The following is a 22,703-nucleotide window of genomic DNA, read 5'->3' as shown; positions in this document are numbered from 1 at the left end:
AGATATGTGCACATTATATGATATTATGTATCTTTAAATAAATTTTTTCCAAACTTATATTAGCAGATGAATTAACAAATGATACTGCCATGAGTGACAAGTGATGAAAGGTCTATTGGCAACATAAGGTGCAGATAATTACAATTAACTACATATCAGAATTCAACATATCATTTTATGGTCAACTATCGTTCCAAAGCTTCACATAAATATAATTATATCAATTTCACAACTCATCCAAAAAAAAAACACGGGTTACATGTATCTAATACGAACTAATTGTTGATGTATACTATCTCATCTACAAAAAATTTTCTTCACATCCATTTACAAAAATAGGTTTCTACAATATGTTCACAGTTAGGATTTGGTTGTTGCATGTCTTAGCAGTATGTCCAACCTCATTACATCTCCCATAATAATAAACCTCTTGTTTTGGAGCTGAGATTGTCTCCTATTGGTCCTTAAAAATTGCATGACAGCTGTCATTAACAAGTCAAGCAGCAATATTGACAATTATCGCGGCCTACATTGACAACACACTCTCTATTTCACAGTAAGAGTTTCTATCTACACCAACCTTCATCTTTTTCATCCATTCCCACTAAATCATGCCCAAACAAAGCAAGCCCACCATCAACCCACCCACAATATATTTAAAAACAGAGCAACCATCATTAATCTACCCACCCACAATGAAACCCTAACTTAAATCATCAATACACACCAAATCAAAAACACAAGCTTTGCATTGCTTAATTTATTCATAGTGGACTAAAAACAAAAGCTTTGCATCGCAGAACGATTTTATACATACCCATACCCAAACCCAATCTGTCAACCAAAACTTTCTAGGAGATGAGAAGGAAGAAAGTTTTAAACCTCAAAATGGGCCGGGACGATGAAGACAGAAGGCACTTGGATTTTAGTTGCTTTGTTGCCAATCTCTTCGTTCTTATACTTAGGAACTCAAAGATGCAAGAAATCAATTCTGGCTGTTTCTCTTCATTGTTTTTCTGTCTGAATTCCATGAGCAAATGGGTTTATTCATCTTTTTCATTACTGCAATCAGGTTCTATTGGGACTTCTAGGAAATTACTAAATTTCTAGGGATTTTTTTTGCTGTATTTTTTTTCTGAGACCCTAATGCAATTTTCGTAGTATATTATTATATAAAGATATATTGATATTGTTAGCAAAACTAACAGCTCCCAAACTAAACATTTAATACAACGTGGGATCAGGTCTGACAAAAATGATGGCGCATGTCATATGAGGTCAAGCTCATAATGAATTCATAAATTTTAATGAGCTCTTAGCTTCCATGGACCATCAAAGGGCTGGTGGTGGCACATGGTCACATACATATCTGACTGAGTTCTCAAAAAACTGACTGAAACAGACACGTGAAAATTACACAGAAAAATACCTTTGATTGCACTAAGGCCCACATTAAGAAGGATGTATACCAATTTTGTGGGGCAGCAGTTGCACAGTGCAATAATAAAGTGAAAAAAAAGCCGCATATGCTATATTACTGGCGATTTTCACTATGCTTGCTATGCATTGATCCTTACAATTTGATTAAATTTTGATTTTTATCCATATAGTTTTATAAGGACTTGATCGTCCGAATTTAAGTATAGGAACCAAGATCAAAACTCATTAATAGTATAGGGATCATCGGTTAAATTTACACTGAGTTCTTATTATAGGAATCAAAACTAACGATTTAAAACCATGAGGACAAAAAAAGAATTAAGGGATATTAACCCTACAATTAAACACAGATTTGGATATAAATAAAGCTTGGATATACCATAATTAAGCTCTCTAGCTAATAGCCATTATATCCCATTAGCTCGTTATATTGATCCTTGCACATAAAGTTGACAAGTTTATTAATGAATCAATGAACGTGGGGTATTTCATTTAGCTTATTTTAGGTGATTTTACGTTATATGCAGCAAATACGTTAGAAGCGTTGTTGCCAAAAGATGCTATACAGTGGGATCATATATTTTGGAACTCACGAACCATTATCTATTTTAATAGAAAAACATGCAAATCGATCACAGCATCGTTCATTTGAAGTGGAGCTTGCAAGAAATACATGTCAAATGAGAAAATTAAAGAACGAACAAGACATCAGAAGCAGAAAAAGGACACTTAACAATAATAATAATCAAGAAGAGACCAAATTCTGAATGATGAATCAAATTCAAAATTAGATAGAGACTAATAATCATTGGGGGGAGCTAGGATGGCATGCACGCACGTGCATGTAGCTAGCGTAGGTCATCGTCATCGTCAGCCAAGGTAGAGGTGGACCTTAAGAGCGAGCAAGAAAACGCAGATGAAGGCAAAGTAAAGGAGAGAGTGAATGAGTATGGCGGCGCCGCTGGTCTGAAAGTTGCCGAACTCGACGCACCTCGACCGGCCGGGAAGCTGAAACAGAAGTCCCGGCGTCAACAGGATGAACAGAACCATGGACACGAACACTGGGCCCCAGTCCGACATCCTTAATCTCAGTTCCTCGGGGATATTACCCTCACACACGACGATGAATAATGTTGTAATGAAGTGACCACTCTGCTGGGTAGCTACAAGGAGTTCGCTGATATATATACACACCCACACGTCAGGGCAGGGCACCACCGGGCACCTTGCTCCGGCAGCCGCCACGTGATGGAAGAAGAATAACTTGCTTCTTAATTATGTGACGTCCAAGAAAGGAATTACTGCTCGCTGCTTGTTCTCCTATCAGGCAAGTTTTGGATGGATGTTATCTGTAACTGCTTGCCTTATTACAGAGCTATAATAATAAATTAATCAACATATCACATGCTTCATCAGAGGTCGGCAATACACACACACACACACATTCTATGTTTTTTATGTTCTGTTTGAAGTCCAACCAGTTTGATCATTCATCACCGCATTTCCCTCTGGGGATGGATCTGGCGAATCAAACTTCAAAATTCAAATAACTACTACTTGGAGCTAAATAACTAATTTAGAAGAAATTAAATAAATTCACTTAGTTATTTATTATAAAAACATGTGTTGAAAGTTATACTCCTTATTAAATAAATTCTCTATACTCATTTAATCATTTGTTATGAAAATTATTCCACATAAAAACACGTCTTTATTAATATATACAATTAATAGGGATAGTTTAATTATAAATTATTGGAAAATTTGGGGAAAGGTTTCTCTTTGAAAATTTTATTGGTTAAAAGGATATGATAAATTTTTATAAACAAAACACTGATACTCAGACAAATTTTGTAAGTTCTAGGACTCTAATTTATGTCCTTCTCTCGACAATATAAAATTTTCAATGTAGGAGTGTGCCCCGCGTTTTCTTAAACTTGAGAGATAAAATAAATCAAGGAACAAAGAAATCGGATCCGAACTAAATCTGTAAAGATAATGGTTTAAGAGTTAGTGAGTCAGATCGAGGTCAAATCATGATCAAACCAATCATATTAAAATAACAAAATTTAATTGAAAATAACAAGATATAATAACATTAATAATTACTAATAACAAAATACAAGAAAATACAATAATAGTTTGATTGTAATAATAACGTTAATAACTAAAATTAATAATCATTAATACCAAAAGCATCATTATAATTTATTCAAATCTATAGTGATTGAAATAATGAGAAAAAATAGGACCAATAACAATTTAATGATCCAAACTGGTTCATTACCAATTCATCCCGATTTATCTGGTTTGATACCAGTTCACTGGTTTTCTGATTGAATTAGCCAGTTTAGTCTGATTTTTTCCTTTTGAAATAAATTGAAGTGTTATATTTATGGTTAAAGCAAATTTCTTGATTAACTCGTACTCTCGTGGATTTAAAATGAAAGGCAATAATAATTTGCACAAAGGAGGCGGTGTATCTGTATCATTAGTTCAAGGACATGGACTCCACGTGTAACTGAACTGTCAAGGAATCTGAGCCCCCTAAGTTTGCTTGCTTTGAAAATTTCTAATTATAGTAAACAACACCATCTCAAAAAAACTTTAACTCTAGTATATTCAATAATTAATATAAGAGTTAAATAATTAATTTGAAGATATTAAAAAAATTAGTTAACTTCTTCATTTTAACAAATGTGTGTTGGTTTTCTTAAACCATAAGTTTAAAAGATAAAGTAAATTGAGGTCTTGTATTTAATATCAAATACGACTCTCAGATAGCTCTTATATACTATCTCCAATACTAAATATAGAAGTTAGTTAGAATTTAATTTGGTCATAAATATAAGACCCCGATCCACTTTGTCTATCATATTTATTTATTTTTTTAAAGCAGTTCCCATGGTGATCACACCTATTAAAAGATTTTTATTCTAATGCATATGATTAATAATAGTATTTTAGAAAAGATTAACACTCATGTATTACAGAAAACTAGTTAATTTTCTAAATATTTACAAATTAGTTATATGACTTTTATACTAAGGATTGGAGGTAGTATTAAGGATGAGAGCTATTACTACTTTATTAGGTGTTTGTTTAATTTGGGATTATGATTGGGATTCCAAAAGCACTTATTCATGCTATTTGAAACAAAATTTCTCTTATATACCTACCATGTATTATGTAAATCACAATTAAAAAACTACTTTTAGTATCATTCCAAACAAGCCATAAATAGGTTTTATTTTATTAGGTAAGTATACACTAAATCTAATTCTTAATATAAGAGTCAACTGACTAATTTAAAAAGATTAAGAAAGTTGTTAAATTATTTAATTATAACATATGTTATAAGACATCTCTAAAATATTTATGTGGATCGTTAGATTATATATCAATTTATAAATGAGGTAAATTAATTTAAAAAATAATAAATATAAATAGTTTAAAATAATTTAATAATTTTTATAATTTTTTTGAATTAATCAATTAAATCTTTATTAAAGATGGGAGACAGTAAACTGCATAATAATAAATAGCTCCAGAGATACGACTGAGAATAAGATGTTTTCTCGCAAGGCAAACGGAATTTGTAACCAACAAACACTACCAATTATCTTTGGAAGAATTATAATGAGGTCTCAAACAAAAAAAACAATTTAAAAAACAAATCTTAAAAGTTGTTATTCTCATTATAGAACTTATTATTATAAGCAGTTAAGATTGTTATTAAGATATTTTAATTTTTTTGTGAGACTTAATTGTAATTTTTTAATATTATTTTTAGGGGCCGCAGACTCTGCAATTATTGGGAGACTGCCACAAAAACGACAGTACGGTATGGGACAAGGCTTTTGACTGGGAATACGAAAATCAAAAAGGAAGACTGCTGAGCTTGGAGAGAGATAACGATACCTAGAAGAGAAGCAGACCTCGAAAAACTCAAAGAGAAGACTCGGAAATGCAAGGTAGATAAAAAATCACATTAAAAACTTAAAATTTGAAATAAATTAAATTAATATTAAAAATATATGAAATTGTTTTCAATCTAAACTTTCATACATCAAATTCTTTAGCAAAGGATGTGAAGCACGAGTGCCAAAATAGAAATGGATTATATTGATAAGTATTTATATTGAATTATTTATTATGTATAATTTTTGCTTTATTTGAAAGTAAATTAAAATCTACTGCTACTTATATTAAAATTAATTAATATGAAACAGATAATTTTATTTTAATTCTCTTCCCTAACCTGAAATTCAACTATTTAATCATTCTTTTTAAATTACCTAACAATTATATATTTTATGTTTTACACATATATTATTATATATGTATATAATACTATTTTTTATTTAATTATTATGTCACTGGTCTAATCAGACGGTCCAAACGATCTGACCATTTGAATCATAACCCGTTAGTCTTTCTGATTTGACACCCGATCTGGGTTTTAAAATATTGCTTTTGAATATATGTCCATGCATTGATCACCAACTTAGCTTGATATGAGTAATAGGAGCTCTTATTACCTAAGAAAATGATTAGGGGTTTTAATTCTAACCCTTTATGCATGCTTTTTCTTGGCCCAACCTAACCTTTGTGCATGTAAATATAATATCTTACCTTTTCCTATCCATTTTATAAGTTACAATAATTAAATATGTTAATTATAAATTCAGTTAAAACTAATTAAAAATAATAAATATATAAAATATATTTTTTTCTAAATATATTCTTATTTATAGAGTGTGTGAGTGAGAGGGAAAAAATCAATTAAAGATAAAAATTAAAAAAAATATCAAAATTTTAAACAATTTAAAATGTAACTTATTAAAAAAAATCAAACCTATTCAAAAAATTATAATTGAAAAAATCGCATGGAGTACTTGGGAATTATTTACCCGTTATTCTCAGTACTTTGAGAAAGATCAATATTTGCTATCCGCAAATATGGTTCCTCTGTCTTGACTCTCTCTTTCCCTCTCTCTCTTTATATATATATTGGCCATGCACATGTATTTTTCTATTAGAAACAATCTTGTTTAAGGTATTATCGAGTAATAAATGTTGACACTTCTCTCAATAAGAATTCGACCATTGGTTCGTCACATTATAAAGAACCAATCTCTTTTATTTATGGCACCTCTCCCAACTCCTAGTTCCTTTCTTTTCTCTTTTTATAATAAAAAGTTGAAGTGAGTTAGTTGAGTCCGGAGACTTGTTAGGATCTGGACATATGTCTAAACTCAAACAGTGTTTATAGAGGTGCTTATAAATCGTCTATCAATAACAAAATTTGAACTTGTGGTCTCATAGGTTATGCCACTCCCATTGGCTTCTATATGTGTATGTTCATCTAGGTTTTTTCCCGTGAGCAGAACCGCAACGTTAGAGCGTTTAGGTTTAATAGCGGCCCAGTGGGGGTTAGTGGGAAAAGAAAAGAAGAATCAAGGTGCAAAGACAATACGGTGTGGGCTTAATCACTGATCCTTCAAAGTATCTGTGAAGTCCAGTTCCCTTCTGAAGCTGACGCACTTCATCCTTATCCCTCCCGACAAAATATCATCACCGGGCGTTCCATGCTCCATCACTACCACGGTTAATTGAACCCATGCAAATTAAAAACAAAAAAACAAAAGAAAATAACCAAACAAACCGAAGAAAGAAAGGAAGAGAGTAATAATAGATCTTTATTCTCTTTTTGTTCAAATAATTGCACATGAATCAAATTTGAATCTGATGCCAATTTTAGGTGTCCATGTTTTATTGTATCCAAGAAAAATAATTTTTTTTTTTCAAAAAAGAAAGAGGCGTCTGGTTGATTTACTAGCTGATAGTATGTTGGGGTCAAGTTTGTAATTATATGGAGAATGCCAGGGTATTGAAAATCACACCAGTTATTGAATGATGGAGATAGTAATTCAAGAATTAATGATTAAAATTGATGTTAATCTAGAATCAAACCGGTCATGATTATAATAACATAATTTTGATTAAAATATAAAAATATCCACATACATATATAATACTAAAAAGAGTAATATTAAATAAAAAGATATTAATTTACAAATCAATAGAATATTTATATATAGATCACACATAATAAAAAATTAAAGTTATTAAAGTACAAATATGATAAACTACTTTTTTTTTTTCTAACTCAACATGACATCGTTTCAAGTTTAATAAGAAGAAAAAAATTTTAATTCAATTAATCCATTTAAATCTTTTAATTGGACTAGTCAAGAGAACGATTCATCCATCTATTGATTTGAACACCTTATTTTAATTCGTTTTTTTTTTTGAGCAAATATTTGGCTTCGGTTTTAATAATACCATCGAGAGTATAAATGGATGTCATTTTGCTGAAACAAATGGGTGATTAATTCAATAACAATTGTACCCCTCACTTTCTATATGTTTTATAGAAATGGGAAAAAAAACCTTTAGGCCATGTTTGGTACAAAGTATTAAAAATGAAGGATTGAGATTGAGATCACAATTAAAAAAAATCATTAAAATAGTACTCCTCCGGTCCTTAATATAGGATCCAATTCTTGAGTTGGTTTTGGTCCTAAATATAAGACCCCTTTCTTATGTTTATCAATTTTCTCTAAATTATCCCTATGAATACTCCCTCAACCATAATCAAGTAAAAGAGGGAGAGGGAGTATTAAGAAAGATGATTATGGTATTTTAGAAAAATATGTCACTTTTCTTATGATTAACTAACTTACCTAACTTCCTTAATCTAATCAAATTAGTTAAATGGGTCTTATATTAAGGACCGGAGGAATATTTAGTATGAGTAATTGCTTCTTATATGGTATTAGGCAAACCCATCGAGGTGGGATTAGAGAATACCACTTTCCCCTATGGTATTCTCCAATCCCATATACATGGGTTTGGCTAATCTCATATAACAAGCAATTACTCATACTAAATACTCTTTTAATAGATTTTCTCAATTGCAATCTCAATCACAATCTTTTATTTTTAATGCTTCCTACCATACGTAACATTAAAGTTCAATTTCATTGCAAAATTTAATAACTTTTCAATTTCATCTTATTTCTATTTAATAATACTTCTGATCTTTAATATAAGAGCTCATTTGACTTTTATTTTAGTCCTAAATATAAAACCCTAATTCACTTTATCTCTCATATTTATCTTTTTTTTTAAGGTAATCCTTGTAATAATAGTAATTTTAGCCAATTTACTTGATTAATAAGAATATTTTAGGAAAAATAATACCTATTTATTACAAATAATTAATTTAACTAATTTTTTTAATTTACTCAAATTAGTCAATTAGCTTTTATATTAAAGACTGAAAGTAGTATATACTCTATATTTTATGAAGTCGAAAGTACACCCTCTACAAAAAAGGAATGACGTAAATAATTTTGCATTCAATTACAAATAGAATGAAAAAAAAAAACACTCTTTTTACTTTATAAATAGATAGACTGGAGGAATATGCTTCTAACTTTATTGTCGCGTTAAGATTTTGGGTTAATTATTCTATAAGTTTTTGTAGTTTCAACTAATTTTAAATCAGATCCTTGTATATTTTTCTTTTTTTCCTTGTTATTTCACATATTTTTAATTAGGTCTTTGCATTTTTTTTATCAAGTTCTTATAATTTCATTCAATTTTTAACGAGGTCCATGTAGTTTTAATTTTATTTATTAATTAAATATATTAATAATAAAATTAAATTAATAATTATATAATAAAAATAAGTAATATAATTAATTAATTCAGGAAATTTTTTTAGAACAATTAATATTTTCTTGCTAAAAAAATAAAATTATTATAATAATTCATTATTTTGAGAATATTATTGTTTATAAACTAATATTAAATAATATATACTATTTTATGTTTATAGAATAGTATTATTAGAATTTATAAAATAAAGAATAAAAAATTCAGGGATTTAATTAAAAATAAGGGAAACTGATAAGGACCTGATAAAAAGAAAAATAAATATAAAAACCTAATTAAAATAGGTGAAAGTATAAGGACCTAATAAAAAGAAAAAAAAACTTTAGGGACCTAATTCAAAATTAGTTAAAACTATAAGGACTTGCAAATTAATTATCCCTAAGATTTTAAATAATTCTGCTTCAATAAGAAATCAAATTAATTATTACTGTTTATTGGCAAAAATTTTATTAGTGTTTATTAAATTATAAATTGTCCGTATTCCGTAGCACACGAATCTTGACTCTTGACTTGAGACGCCTTCACCCGCTATAAGCAATGAAACAACATGACACACGTGATTTATATGTTTATTTTTGTCCGCTTGACTAGTGTATGTATAAATATAAATATAGATATAAACATAAATCATCGAATTCCTACCATTTCACAGCCCAAAGAGAGGGGGTGAATCCACCAACGCCCTGACCGAGGTTGTCATGGGGGAAAGCATAATATTTTGAGACGTGGCACACTGTGATTGCTTGGCAAAAGGGGACCGGGAAAGGGCGACACACGGGAATCGTCCCCGGAATTCCTTCGACAGTGTCTTGACGGCAGTGATGATGCAATTACAAAACTACCCCTCCTGACATTTGCGATGTCAACGTCAACTCCAAGAAGGTCCATCCCCATTCCCCAACAACCACGAAATACCGAAGTAAACAAACACTCCCTTGAGAAAATTCCTTCAGCAAGCTTGGGCTTTTCATTTCACACACACACGACACATTTTTTCTTTGGCACGTTGTATAGACTGACGGGACCAACTTGGCTTTGCTACTTGCTTAAACAATGATGATGCTCAGATGGATTAAAAGATTAGACTGAATTGCGAGCTGAATCATTAGGTCAGCGAAAACTATTTAGATGTGATCGAACCTGCGCGATTTGTACCATAATTCCGTGTAATTTACTACCGCAAAGAAATTTCCCATCCAAAAGTATGCCCTCAAATTCCAGATAAATCGCCGTAATTTTTGTGCTTCAAATTGCGTAAATATTGATTATACGTTCGTAATCCATCCATCATTCTGGTTTCTTCAGAAATGTTGAGTCTACTATTCATGATTTTGGGCATTGACCATGGTTTGTTTACTTTCAGAGTTTAATTTAATTTAGTTTACTTACGTAATAATTCTATATAAATGTAGGAAAAATACTGGTGTGATTTTTTTATTATTAGTTATTTGACTTCGTTTTCGTTGATTTGAGGTATAGTTGACGTTTTTTGTGCCACTCAGTGTTTTTCACCTGCGTTTTTCCCGTTCGGTTTTTTCCTCTTCGTGAAAGAGGCCCAATTTGCAGCGCCAGGCGCCAGTCCCAGTTAAAATAAGTGGTCATTCTCCTGCTTCAGCGTCTTTGTTCTGCCTATTTCTGTGAGTCTTTAAAGTTGAAGTCGTTTCGAAGTGATTCACTGGAATTTCAGTTTCTTGATCCTTTGGGTCTTGTTGGCGCTGAATCAAAATTTTTTTTCCTCTGTCCTTTCTTCAGTGGTCGTTTCGTGCTGTGGAGCAAATCTCGAGCAGGCTTTTCGGTTCCGTACGAGGCGATTCTGGTCTTCGTCGGTTCAGTTGACTCGAATTGGAATGCTCTCTCTGCAATTTGACCAATTCTGGTTTTACTGAGATTGGATACCATGCAAACTGGTAAACATGTAGATCTCTTTACTTTTCGTTTATGCGTATGTATTTTACTGCTGGGGGCCGACGCCTTCGGCTTGCCGGTTTCCCTCTGTACTTGATCGTTATACTTCAGTTTGCTCTGTGTTTGAATTAACAAGGATCAAATTGACGGAAATTTCTTCCTTTGGTTTGAAATCTTAGTTCAAGACCTCAATGCTGAAAAGTAAAGGCTTCAGCACTAAAAATGATTGACTTTAACACCTAGACTGTATGAATTCGAGTGAAAGAGTGATTAACCATTTCAGCATTTGACGACCGCGCCACTTGTGACTTGTATGCATCTATATTATATCTCTTTGAGGCAAGTAAAGTGGGGACCGTGCTTTTTTTTTTTTTTTGGTTATAGAACTTTCCTGAAATTAATTATTGTAAACCATTAGGGACACGAACATCTATGTACACGATTTCCAAAGGCAAGTTTGCGTAATTGAGGGTTCAGTTTGTTTCGTTACTTTAGTCCTCTCCAAGACAGACTAATCGTTAGTTATGGAATCCTTGATGATCAGTACGAATATTAAAAGTTGACCTAAGTCTTTAGTGACTGCATATAGTGATCCGTGATGCAGTGAAAGGCCTCGGTCCTTTCCATCTCAGTAGATTCTTGGATAATAAGAAGGGGGGGGGGGGGGGAGAGACAGGGAGTGAGGGGCAAGTAATGATGAGAATTCAAAATTGGATGACTTACTATAATTTTTATCTCAGGTTACAATATTAATGATCTGTACCAAGAAGCTCAAAAGCGATGGCTGAAGCCTGCAGAGGTGATGTACATTTTACAGAATCATGAACAGTATCAGATTACTCAAGAGACCCCTCAACAGCCATCCAGTAACATTCATATTCTCTGTCTGATTGATAAAAATATGTGACATCCTTTACTATTTCTGATTGTAACTGGACTACACATTGCTGGTTGTCAATATAATCATAATCTGTTTCAACAGGTGGATCCTTGTTTCTGTTTAACAGAAGAGTTCTACGCTTTTTTCGAAAAGACGGTCATAATTGGCGGAAGAAAAGAGATGGAAGAACTGTGGGAGAAGCACATGAACGACTTAAGGTGCAGTCAGTGTGTCTGTGGTTTTATATTCATTATCCTTCCTAGGAAAAGAAAAGTTTATTTTGTTGTTTGTTCTTTAATGTGATGCTGTCTCTCTTTGTTTCCCTCCATGTATGTAATTGGGACGACTTGCTTAGGGCATATGATATGATATGTTTCATTTTGTTTGAAAAAGATCTCAAGTATATGTTGAAAGGAACGATTTCCAATGAAATTATTGATGCCCACAGTTTTCCTTTTTCATGCAAAAGAATCAGGTAGAACAATGTATGAAACCCTAGTCATAATTGAAATTGCTTAGGTCTTCGGGCTTTAGGGTTTTAATACACATTCAAGCTTTGACCTTTTTCTTCTCAACATTTCGAATTTTTGCTAGAGCCTGGCACTTAAGTGCGACGTTGATATCATATTGTTTTATTTAGTATTTACATAATTCCTTCTTTGTCAAGCATTTCTGTTTTCTCACTTTAAACCTAAGAAGCTACAAATTTCTTATGTGGTGAAGGTCTTATCGTAAAAATGCAATCCCAAACAGTGTCTATATGAATGAGAAGGAAAATTAAGTTGCACTCTAGTCTTGAAAATTATATGTTAGAAACCGTTGTGGATAACCCAAGCATGCTGACACAAGGTATTATATTCGAATTTATCTAGAGACCCCTATTGAAAGTTTTATCATTAACTTCTATTTCTTAACTCATCTCTGCATGACACAGACCTTACAATGCTTCAAAAAAAACAATTTGTCAATTGCTCTTAATGCATGATATTAATGATTCTCTATTTTGTAGTCATAGTGGAGATGATTGATCATTGTTTTTATTCCTGCTGTGCAAAAATGTTCAATCAAATTTTATTTAGATTTCCTCCATCTGAATGATCATTGGTAGGTTGGAAATGTTGAAGCCTTAAATTGTTATTATGCACACGGAGAGCAGAACCCCACTTTTCAGAGGCGAAGCTATTGGATGTTGGATCCGTGAGTACATTTTGTCTATTAGCTGTCTCATATACTTCATAATAAGCTACATCTTCTTCAAAGACATATGTACTTGCAACTTCTGGGAAAATTTTATTACTGAAGGTAGCTGTTAGAGCTGCCTCTGATGAATTCATGTTCAAACACAGTTAACTTTTAGTATAATTTGTAACTTTTACGATGCATTCTTTTTTATGTTACTGTGTTGTATGGTAACATTTGTTTGCGTATTATTGTTTCTTTACAGGGCTTATGAGCATATTGTTCTGGTACATTACAGAGAAACCAGTGAGGTGAGTCTTCTGATCATAATGTTCGGTTAGTTAAAATTAGCACTTTCAACCATTCAATCATGTGCAGTGTTTTGTTCTGTGATGTTTAATTGTACAATATTTTGCTTGTTTTGTGAAGTTTTAAACTTTGAATCATTTGCAGTTTTACCTAAGTAAAGCCCCTTGTATTTGTATTCTTTTTAACTTTCAGTAAATGACCTTTGCAAAAGTCTATGAACAGTTTATATACATATCTTTGAGCTCAGGATTTTTCAAGTTTTCTGTCTTTCCTTTACCATCATTATTACTGGCATTTTACAGCTGCAGTGTTTTGAATCTTATCTTTTACTGATACCATATCTTCCTTTTTCTAGTTCCAAAACCCTTTATTGAGTGTGTATGCATGCTTCCAGATAACGTCCAGTTAATGAACTGTGTGTGTTATATCAACTATCAACATTACTCAAAATTACTCAAATATATATATGTATAGAAAGTGAAAATGACTATGTTGTGAGATGAATGAAAGTCCTTATCCGGTACAATTCTTTCTTCTCCTTAAAACTTAGTTCAAATTCCATTTCTGAATACATACGTTTTTATGTTTTCTACTCATCTACGTTTGTTTTCCAACCATAAGTTTGCCTTCCCAAGTGCCTACTCCATTATTATGTTTATTTCTAAACTACTGCTGTTTTCCTTTTTTCTTGACATTAACTACACTTTATCCTGATAGTTTAAGACCCTAGTCTGTCCTGTTGTGAATGATTTTGGGCTTTATACATGACATGTTAAAGATATTTGTATAATTTGTTGTTGGGTTAAGGTGCACCTAACACTATGAACTATTTTTAAAAGTGCACCTGGCACCCTAAACTATTTAAAGGTGCAATTTTGCCCCTAATGTATCAATAGAGGAGCATTTATACCCCTTTACTAACGGAACCATAACTCTGTTTGATAGCCGAACATTTTTTTTTTTAATAATGACACAAACTGCCACCTGTGTATCATCAAAAGAAAAATCCATATGATCTGGATCCCAATCCATCTCATCTGAGTTAAACCAAAGCACTTAGAAACATGGAAGCAAATCATTACATTGCTGTCAACACCTCATTCAAACAAGCTAATCGCTACTTTGATTTCAAAGAGGGAAGAAAATCTCCGATAATGAAGAAATTAAAAAAAAAACTCATTCACTGTAGAAACAAACAGATAAAGATGGGATGACAGTATCAGATCAAGAATTGAAGTTACCCAATCGACACTCTATGTTTCAAATCTGGCAAATCCAAGAAACTAAATATTTTAGGTCCTTACATGTTTGATGAATACATAACTTGATATGGAAATGGAATGGCATAAGCACAGAGAACGAAAATCAAATTATAGATCTCATCGTTGCTATTCTTCAAATCACATACCCCACCAAACGTCGTCTGCTCCCCAGATCTCGGTCATTGCTGTTGTTCACCGGAGGTTGCTGTCGCTGTATGAAAGATGTCATTGGCGCCATCATTTGCTTGCATCAGGCCATTAGACAGAAGGTGGTCGTCACTCGATGAAGAAGGTCACTCTCACCACTGTTGTCGTTACTAGAGGAGGCCATTGTCACAGTTATTTACTGGGTCATCAGAGAAGATGCTGGAGACGGTAATGGGAAGGAGGGATCGCTTTTTGTGTTGAGGAGGGTTTAGCTTTTCATCTTCTTTTTTTTTAATACCCAGGTAGCTATTTTGGATATTACGTGTCTTTTAAGAGAAAAAAAATGCTTAGTTGTCAAATAGAGTTAGAGTTCTGTTAATAGAAGGTGAAATTGCTCCATTTTTAATAGATTAGGGGTATAGTTGCACTTTAGGGTACTGGATACACCTTCAAAAATAATTCAGGGTGTTAGGTGCACCTTTACCCTTTGTTGTTTGTTACTTAATATGTAGGGATGAAATTGAGGTATGGCTTATATTTTCGCGAGTCTTGATCCATTTGTATAATCACATGCACCATGTGCAAAGCAATGCAGTTGTGCATCCTAGCTTTGAATTTGATATTATCTTCACACTCGCATGTGTAGGGAAGGTCTAATTCTGGACCTGTCACACAACAGTCACCAGGCTCCTCATCTGCATTTATTCAGAGTCCTAGCTCATACGCTACCCAGAAGCTGGGGTCAACATCCACGTTTGGTGATTCATATGAACCTAATCAGAGTTTTTCCAGTCCTGGATCAGTAGAATTTACATCTGATACATTCATCAAGACTAATGGAAAAAATCACTCGGATGGAACAGAGGCGGAGTCAGGAAATTCACCTGAACTTGAGGTTACTCAGGCCTTGCGCCGACTGGAGGAGCAGTTGAGTTTGAATGAGGACATCTTCAAAGAAATTGATTCCTTCAGCAGTGAGCAGGAGAACACATATGATTCTAGTCCCCAACAAAATACAATGGCAATCAACAATCAAGATGTTACTGCAGCTTGGCCTGCACTGAGTGATCAAGGCCAATCTTATGATGGACATGGTGCCAGACAAGGTTATGTCGAGAGACTTGTGCTTCTGAGTTATGTTTTAATTTGGTCACTTAATAGGATTTGGATCTTTGAAAACGTGTTAAAAAAACCCCTTAAGATATAGAGATGCTGGCTATCATGGGCTCTGCTTGCCCTTTGGAGATGCCAACCATGACTCACTCCCTCTATTCTTAATTCCCTGACATGCTGACACTACCTGCCAAAGTTTCTCCTCAATCTATCCCCCGCTTCCAGGCTATTGCCCTGGCTTTATTGGGCCCAGCTTGCCCTTCTTTCTAGTGCAAGTTTCAAAGGGCCTGTCTTTCCTAGCATAACTTATATACCCTGCAGCCTTTTGTGTGCATCAAAGACAAGCGTTATTGTATGTGGGAGATTTTTCCTCTCAACATCCCCTCCACTGCTTCCCCTTATCCTATTTCCTTATTCGCTGGTGTGTTTTTTTAATGGGCCAAGACCCAATGGGTATGGACCCATCAATTTCACAACTTTGTTGTTTGTTTTCTACTCTCTTCATTATAATTAAATTTCACAGGACATGGAAGTAAAGCCAAATGGTAATTGGAAACATAGAAATGCATATCTCACTCATTAGACACCCCTTATACCCATGTCTTCCCCTATTCGTACTAAAACCTAATAAATAAACTCTTTACCCACTCTTAAACTTCACTTAACAAGAATGAGCGTATTTTCAAATGGATGACAGTGGTGAATATTTTCATGAAATTACCAGGCCATAATTGCTCTGATGGAATTGAGAAGACTTTATACTGGAAGGAGATGCTGGATTCATGCAAGCCCCTGTCCTCAGCCAATTTGCAGGAGAAACATGTGTACAGACCGGCTGGAAATGTTAGTATTGCTACGGCATATTTCATACAATATATTTTACAGCATACATTGGTTTGAATTCTATGTTTGCTCATATATTCGAACCTTGGTTTGTGGATTTATCTAAACAACTATACTTTTTATTTTCGGCTATGTTATCTCAATGGTGATTATTTTATTTTCCTTTTCTCTACTCACTAAGTAACAGTTTTATTAATGCTTAAAACAGGAAAACTCACTTTCTTCTTCGGGAAGGTTACCAATTGCCAACAAGGAAAGCAGTCACTGGATAAGCTTTGGCAGTAACAATGCTGAAAAATGTATGATTTATTGTGATTAGGTGCTGACAACTGTTTTTACTTGTTTGGAATTTCTTCCTAAGTTTGACTCCCCTCATCTTACCAGCTGCCTTTTCACTGACTCAAGACATTCATGGAGTGGGATTTTCTCCATATTCTTCTATAGAAACTCAAGAAGCTAATTTGGACTATGCATCATTTTTTGACCAAAACCAAGTTGAAGCTCCTCTGGATGTAGATTTAAGTTTGACTGTTGCACAAAAGCAGAAGTTCACAATTAAGGAAGTATCTCCAGGATGGGGTTATGCTAATGAAGCCACGAAGGTTTGTGCCATTCAATTTATGTCTTGTCGTGCTCTGTTTAATGATTTATGACTCTGTGCTCCAGGTTCTGTCATATTTCAAGCTATAAATAGTATTGTATTCCTTTCTGTGGGTAGTTGTGATTCTTGGAGTGTATCTTGGCTCTTCAATATTAAAGCTACTCTCCCCTCCCTTGAGAAATGTTGAAGTTACACATTTCTCCCCTCTACTATAAAAATATACAGAAACCTCCCTTGAAGCTATAAGATGACCAAAATATCCTCTGATGATATTTTATTTATTTTAGGAAAATTATTCTTTTTGTCCTTATAATTTTGGCTGTATTGTAACTTAATCCTAAACTTTAACTTGACACAATTCTGTCCCTATAATTTTGATTCAGTTGTTACTCAATCCCTCCACTGTGACTTGATGCAGCTCAAACCATTTAAAATATTAGTCCCTATATTTCAGAAAATAAAATTATATATTGCATGAAGCTTGGAAACTAAAGTTTTAAATAGTTAAAACTATATAGATTGAGTTGCAGTGAGTTAAAGTTCAGGGATCAGGTTTCAATTGAGCTAAAACTCTAGGGATCAAATTGCACCAAGTTAAAGTTAAAGTTATAATCGAGTGAAAACTATAGAAATCAAAAGATTGCTTTTTCCTTTATTTTATTAAAAATATCACCTACAATGCAATGATGTTATTTATTTTGTGCTCAAACGCCTGAGTTCTTTCATTCTAAAAGTTAAATGGTGATTATTTTATGTTGATCATATAAATATTTAATACCTGTTGTATCATATGAATAATAAATATTCGGGTGTTTCGGTCAGAATAGCTGTATTTGTGATTTATCTTCTGTTGCGGTGGAGACCTAGGTAGCTCATCATTTTATTCCAGGGGAGGGGAGTGTAATTTTCCACTGGTAAGAAACATGTAATTTGGGCATCTTTTATGGGAGGGGAGAGTACTTTGCCCTATAAATTCCTGAAGAGTGCAAAAAATGTGAATGCTTAACATAATTGAAGGCTTGAAATATGTCTGAAGCTGTTTTATAATGCAATTACATATATAGCCCAGTTCATATTAAATTAATAGTGAATATCATGCAAACTCTTTGCTTCTGCCATTTTTTGACATAAACAACAGAAGTGTGTCACTGTCTCTCTCCTTTTCAGCTCTCTTAATCCCTCAGATTATATGTGCTACTAATGTTGTCTAAATTAGAAATTTAAAGCCATTAGTTGTATACTCAGGTTATCATTGTGGGATCATTTCTTTGTCCTCCTACAAGTTCTACCTGGGCTTGCATGTTTGGTGATGTTGAAGTTCCTGTTGAAATAATTCAAGATGGTGTGATCCGTTGCGAAGCTCCATCTCACCTTCCTGGAAAGGTTACTCTATGCATTACTTCTGGGAATCGGGAGTCCTGCAGTGAAGTTCGTGAGTTTCAGTATCGCAGTAAGGATAGTTGCCCTCACTGCAATCCACTGGAAGCAGAATCCACTAGAAGTCCTGAAGAACTGTTATTACTTGTTAGATTTGCGCAGATAATTCTTGCTGATTCTTCTACGACGGAATCTGGAAATTATGAACTGGATAAACAGAAATTTGATGATGATTCGTGGAGCCATGTTATTGAGGCTCTTCTAGTTGGCAGTGGAACTTCATCTGGTACTGTTGATTGGCTTCTTGAAGAGCTTCTAAAGGATAAGCTGCTGTCGTGGCTTTCTTCCAGATCCCACAAAAGAAATGAAGAGACAGGCTCTTCTTTGTCCAAAAAGGAGCAGGGCATTATACACATGGCTGCTGGGTTGGGTTTTGAGTGGGCTTTGAATCCCATTCTCAGCTGTGGTGTGAACATAAATTTCCGTGACATCAGTGGATGGACTGCCCTACACTGGGCTGCACGCTTTGGGAGGTAATAAAAAGCTCTAGTGCTATCTTATTTATTTCAATTATTTTATTGAAGGGTTTTTTTTTGGGTGAACTAAAGGGGTTTTTTTTTTTTTGGGTGAACTAAGGGTGTTATTGTTGGTATAGAAGGATCATTCCTATTGAAGATTGGCAAAGCATATATTTTAGATTGCTGAGTAAACTATATTAATTAATATGAATCTGTACATTTCCCTTAGAAGGGCATATTTGAAGGAAAGAGAACAAACAAAATATAAATCTGTATATTTCCGTTAGGAGGGCATATTTGAAGGAAAGGGAACAAAAAAGGAGGACAAATTAACATGGAGCTCCAACTATTTCTTCCAGCCAAAGAAGTTTGCACATTGCTGAACGAACACATAATTATTATATCATCTCAAAACTTGATAATATACCCACGATGTTTATCTTAGTTGTCTGCCTTTCAAAACTTGATAATTTTCCTACGATGTTTATCTTAGTTGTCTGCCTTTCAAAACTTGTAATTTCCCTACGATGTTTATCCTAGTTGTCTGCCTAATTAGGACCTGTAATTAATGGACCAATTTATGGGTCTATCAATAACTAAGAATGATGGCTTTTCTTGCCTGACATTATTGGGCCAGCTTTATCAGGGAACATAGTATATAATTGTAATTGACTGAAGTAAATGAATGCTTTAATTCTAATAAAGAAAATTAACTGTATATCAAGATTAATCAAATTCTTGTTTCAATAGAAGCCACATCTGCATGTTAAGCCATAAATTTTATTTCTTACTTCTTGATAGGGAAAAAATGGTTGCTTCACTTATAGCCTCTGGTGCCTCTGCTGGAGCAGTGACAGATCCAACTGCCCAAGATCCAACCGGTAAAACAGCTGCTTCTATCGCAGCCAACAGTGGGCATAAGGGTCTGGCAGGTTATCTTTCTGAGGTATCTCTAACAAGCCACTTATCTTCCCTCACCCTGGAAGAAAGCGAGCTGTCTAAAGGTTCAGCTGAGCTTGAAGCAGAGTTAACTGTAAGTACTGTCTCCACGGAGCATCTAACAGCCAGTGAAGATCAGATTTCACTCAAACATACTTTGGCTGCTGTGCGTAATGCAGCTCAGGCAGCTGCACGTATACAGTCTGCTTTTCGTGCTCATTCCTTTAGGAAAAGGATAGAGAGGGAAGCTGCCATTTCTGCAGCAGGTATGGATCGATACGGTATCAGTGATAACATTCCAGAGCTTTCTGCCATGTCAAAACTTGCCTCTCATAATTCACGTGATTACCATTCAGCCGCCATATCAATTCAGAAGAAATATCGAGGATGGAAAGGCCGCAAAGATTTTCTAGCATTACGTAAGAAAGTAGTGAAGATACAGGTATCGGATTCTATTTTCACCGCACAAAATGAACTGAGAGCTATAGATGCGGATACCTGGATATTATGCTTAGTTGTGTAATTTTCTTTTCCAAAAATAGATAAAATGCTTGCTTTAACACATTAGAGACCCTGAGCAGTGTGCATGTCTGATGCATGCACATGCGCATGCTTTCACTGAACTACAAATATCTATATTAATAAGCCCAGTTATATCTTTATTTATTTTGTGCAGGCTCATGTAAGGGGTTACCAGGCTAGAAAGCACTACAAGATTATATGTTGGGTAGTTGGGTTCTTTGACAAGGCTGTGCTACGATGGAAGAGGAAAGGAGCTGGTTTACGAGGTTTTCGACAGGAGAGAAACTCAACTGATGAAAATGAAGATGAAGACATTCTCAAGGTGTTCCGAAAACAGAAAGTAGATGAAGCAGTTGAACAGGCTGTTTCACGGGTGTTGTCCATGGTTGATTCTCCAAATGCTCGTCAACAATATCATCGCATGCTTGAAAAGTTTCGTCAAGCTAAGGTATATTAAGCTAGAAGAAATCATTGAACATGGATCCTCTCTTTCACTTGACACATCTTGAGCATTTGTTTGTTCTACCTTGTGCATTTGGAATAGTTAATACATCAATGATGTAAATCGTCACAGAACTAACTGATCCAAGGTGTCTGCCCAATTGCTCCAAACAATTTCTAGGTGTTGCTAATGAAGCATGTGCAAGGCAATATTTACTATGATAGTTAGAAATGAGATAAAAATGACTTGATAAAAATTGGTCTAGTTTTTAAATGCTCTTTAAGCCATGACGTGTATCAGCAAAGAGCTACTTCTGCATTTGGCTGGCTTCACTATGCCACTATTTTGGACCCTGCAGAACTAGTTAATTGATCAAATTCCTTTGCAGGCTGAAGTCGGCAGCACAAGTCAAGGAGTACCGTTATCTTTTCTGCAGGAGGCTTCCAATATGGAAGATGATGACTTAAACCAGCTTCTCTAGATCCTAGAAGTATCTTCCTGACTCCGGTTGACTCTGGTTGATCAGTTTCTGGCTGCACCCTTTTTCCTCTCTGTTTTTGGTTTGATTGTGTATCTATATTTAGATGTGTAGAACAAGCTGAATCCTTTAGTTTGTAAAGCTAGCAAGTCTGTTTAGTGATGATCTTGAAGACGTTGCTTCTAAAGGGAATCCTTGTAAGTTAAATGTAATAATAATGGCTTTCAATGCTGGTAGCGTATGATTTTAATGGAGAGTAAATCTTCTTTCATATCCCTACTGTGTCAATGCGTCCTCCGTTGTTTTTACATGTTTCGGTCGCAGCCAATTTGTTCATCAGTATCGGCAGATACTTCCAGTCATTATCCACCATTTATTTTTTTAGTGCAATTTAATCCAATTCCAACGGACCTCCTAACGTCTGTTAAGAAAAAAAAAATTTATAAGTCCACATCAGCACAGCTAAGAGGATTAAAATTGACAGATAATATAAAGAAGAGAAAAAACAAACCAAGCTTGTGCGCCCATTCTGCAAGCACCAGAACCCCACCTGTTTTGTGCGATTGGGAACAATAGCATCTGGTGAAGGAGAAGCCAACAAATTCATGTAGGGAAAGTTGTCTTGATTTAAATAGATAACAACCTTACTTTTTGTTTTCCTTGTATGGTTCCACATTTGAAATCGGGTTTGCTGAAAAGGGTTTTATAATCAGAAAATGACCAGTTCTCGAATATGTGTTCAAGAAGACCAGTTCTCAAATATGTATTTGAGAAGACCAGCTCTCTAATATATATATATATATATATATTCAAGAATTGGAGCCCATTCTCGATGTTTGGCTAACCGGCTCTAATGCTTGCTAAGGTCGATTTTACCTTAGCAATGGAGATTTTTTATTCACCGTCTTCCTCGTGATCTTTGCTGCTGGAATTTGCAATTCGTTTAGGGTTCCAATACTTGCAAAATCAAATTGCTCCTCTAAAACAAATGAGACAGAGTAT

At 34.1% G+C, this 22,703-nt stretch overlaps 2 protein-coding genes across 5 annotated transcripts in view; one reads left to right on the top strand and one right to left on the bottom strand.

The window, feature by feature from the left end:
- LOC114729134 (uncharacterized) overlaps window positions 1-2,520 on the bottom strand; it is a 71,179-nt gene extending 68,659 nt beyond the window's left edge. The window contains exon 1 of the mRNA XM_028916101.1: window positions 2,332-2,520. Within this exon, the coding sequence (XP_028771934.1) occupies window positions 2,332-2,520 (189 nt within the window). The remainder of the gene's footprint in view (window positions 1-2,331) is intronic.
- Window positions 2,521-10,706: 8,186 nt separating this feature from the next.
- On the top strand, window positions 10,707-21,972 carry LOC114729133 (calmodulin-binding transcription activator 4). Of its 4 annotated transcripts, XM_028916100.1 has the most exons (15): window positions 10,709-10,823; window positions 10,939-11,093; window positions 11,832-11,957; window positions 12,074-12,189; window positions 13,080-13,168; window positions 13,416-13,461; window positions 15,515-15,974; window positions 16,706-16,824; window positions 17,033-17,123; window positions 17,209-17,426; window positions 18,671-19,335; window positions 20,122-20,525; window positions 20,616-20,701; window positions 20,936-21,229; window positions 21,612-21,972. In XM_028916100.1, the coding sequence occupies exons 2-15, from the start codon at window positions 11,084-11,086 to the stop codon at window positions 21,702-21,704; spliced, it is 2,817 nt and encodes a 938-aa protein (XP_028771933.1). In that variant the 5' UTR covers window positions 10,709-10,823; window positions 10,939-11,083; the 3' UTR covers window positions 21,705-21,972. The 4 variants fall into 4 exon arrangements, with proteins under 4 accessions (XP_028771929.1, XP_028771932.1, XP_028771933.1 ...); XM_028916096.1 differs by having other exon boundaries at window positions 10,707-10,823; window positions 20,122-20,701; XM_028916099.1 differs by having other exon boundaries at window positions 10,708-10,823; window positions 10,939-11,101; window positions 20,122-20,701.
- Window positions 21,973-22,703: the final 731 nt, after the last annotated feature.

This window comes from Neltuma alba, unplaced genomic scaffold (assembly GCF_004799145.2).
Source record: "Neltuma alba isolate B1F8T4 unplaced genomic scaffold, ASM479914v2 tig00012607_pilon, whole genome shotgun sequence".
NCBI classification, from domain to species: Eukaryota; Viridiplantae; Streptophyta; class Magnoliopsida; order Fabales; family Fabaceae; genus Neltuma; species Neltuma alba.
Note: the sequence above shows the minus strand (reverse complement) of the source record. Positions and strands in the feature narration are given on the sequence as shown.

Bases quoted from the DNA above. Each gene is read 5' to 3' on its own strand.
- LOC114729133 (XM_028916096.1), top strand. The intron at 15,975-16,705 runs GTTATGTCGAGA...TGAAATTACCAG, and splicing joins TGGACATGGTGCCAGACAAG to GCCATAATTGCTCTGATGGA. The intron at 20,702-20,935 runs GTATCGGATTCT...TATTTTGTGCAG, and splicing joins AGAAAGTAGTGAAGATACAG to GCTCATGTAAGGGGTTACCA.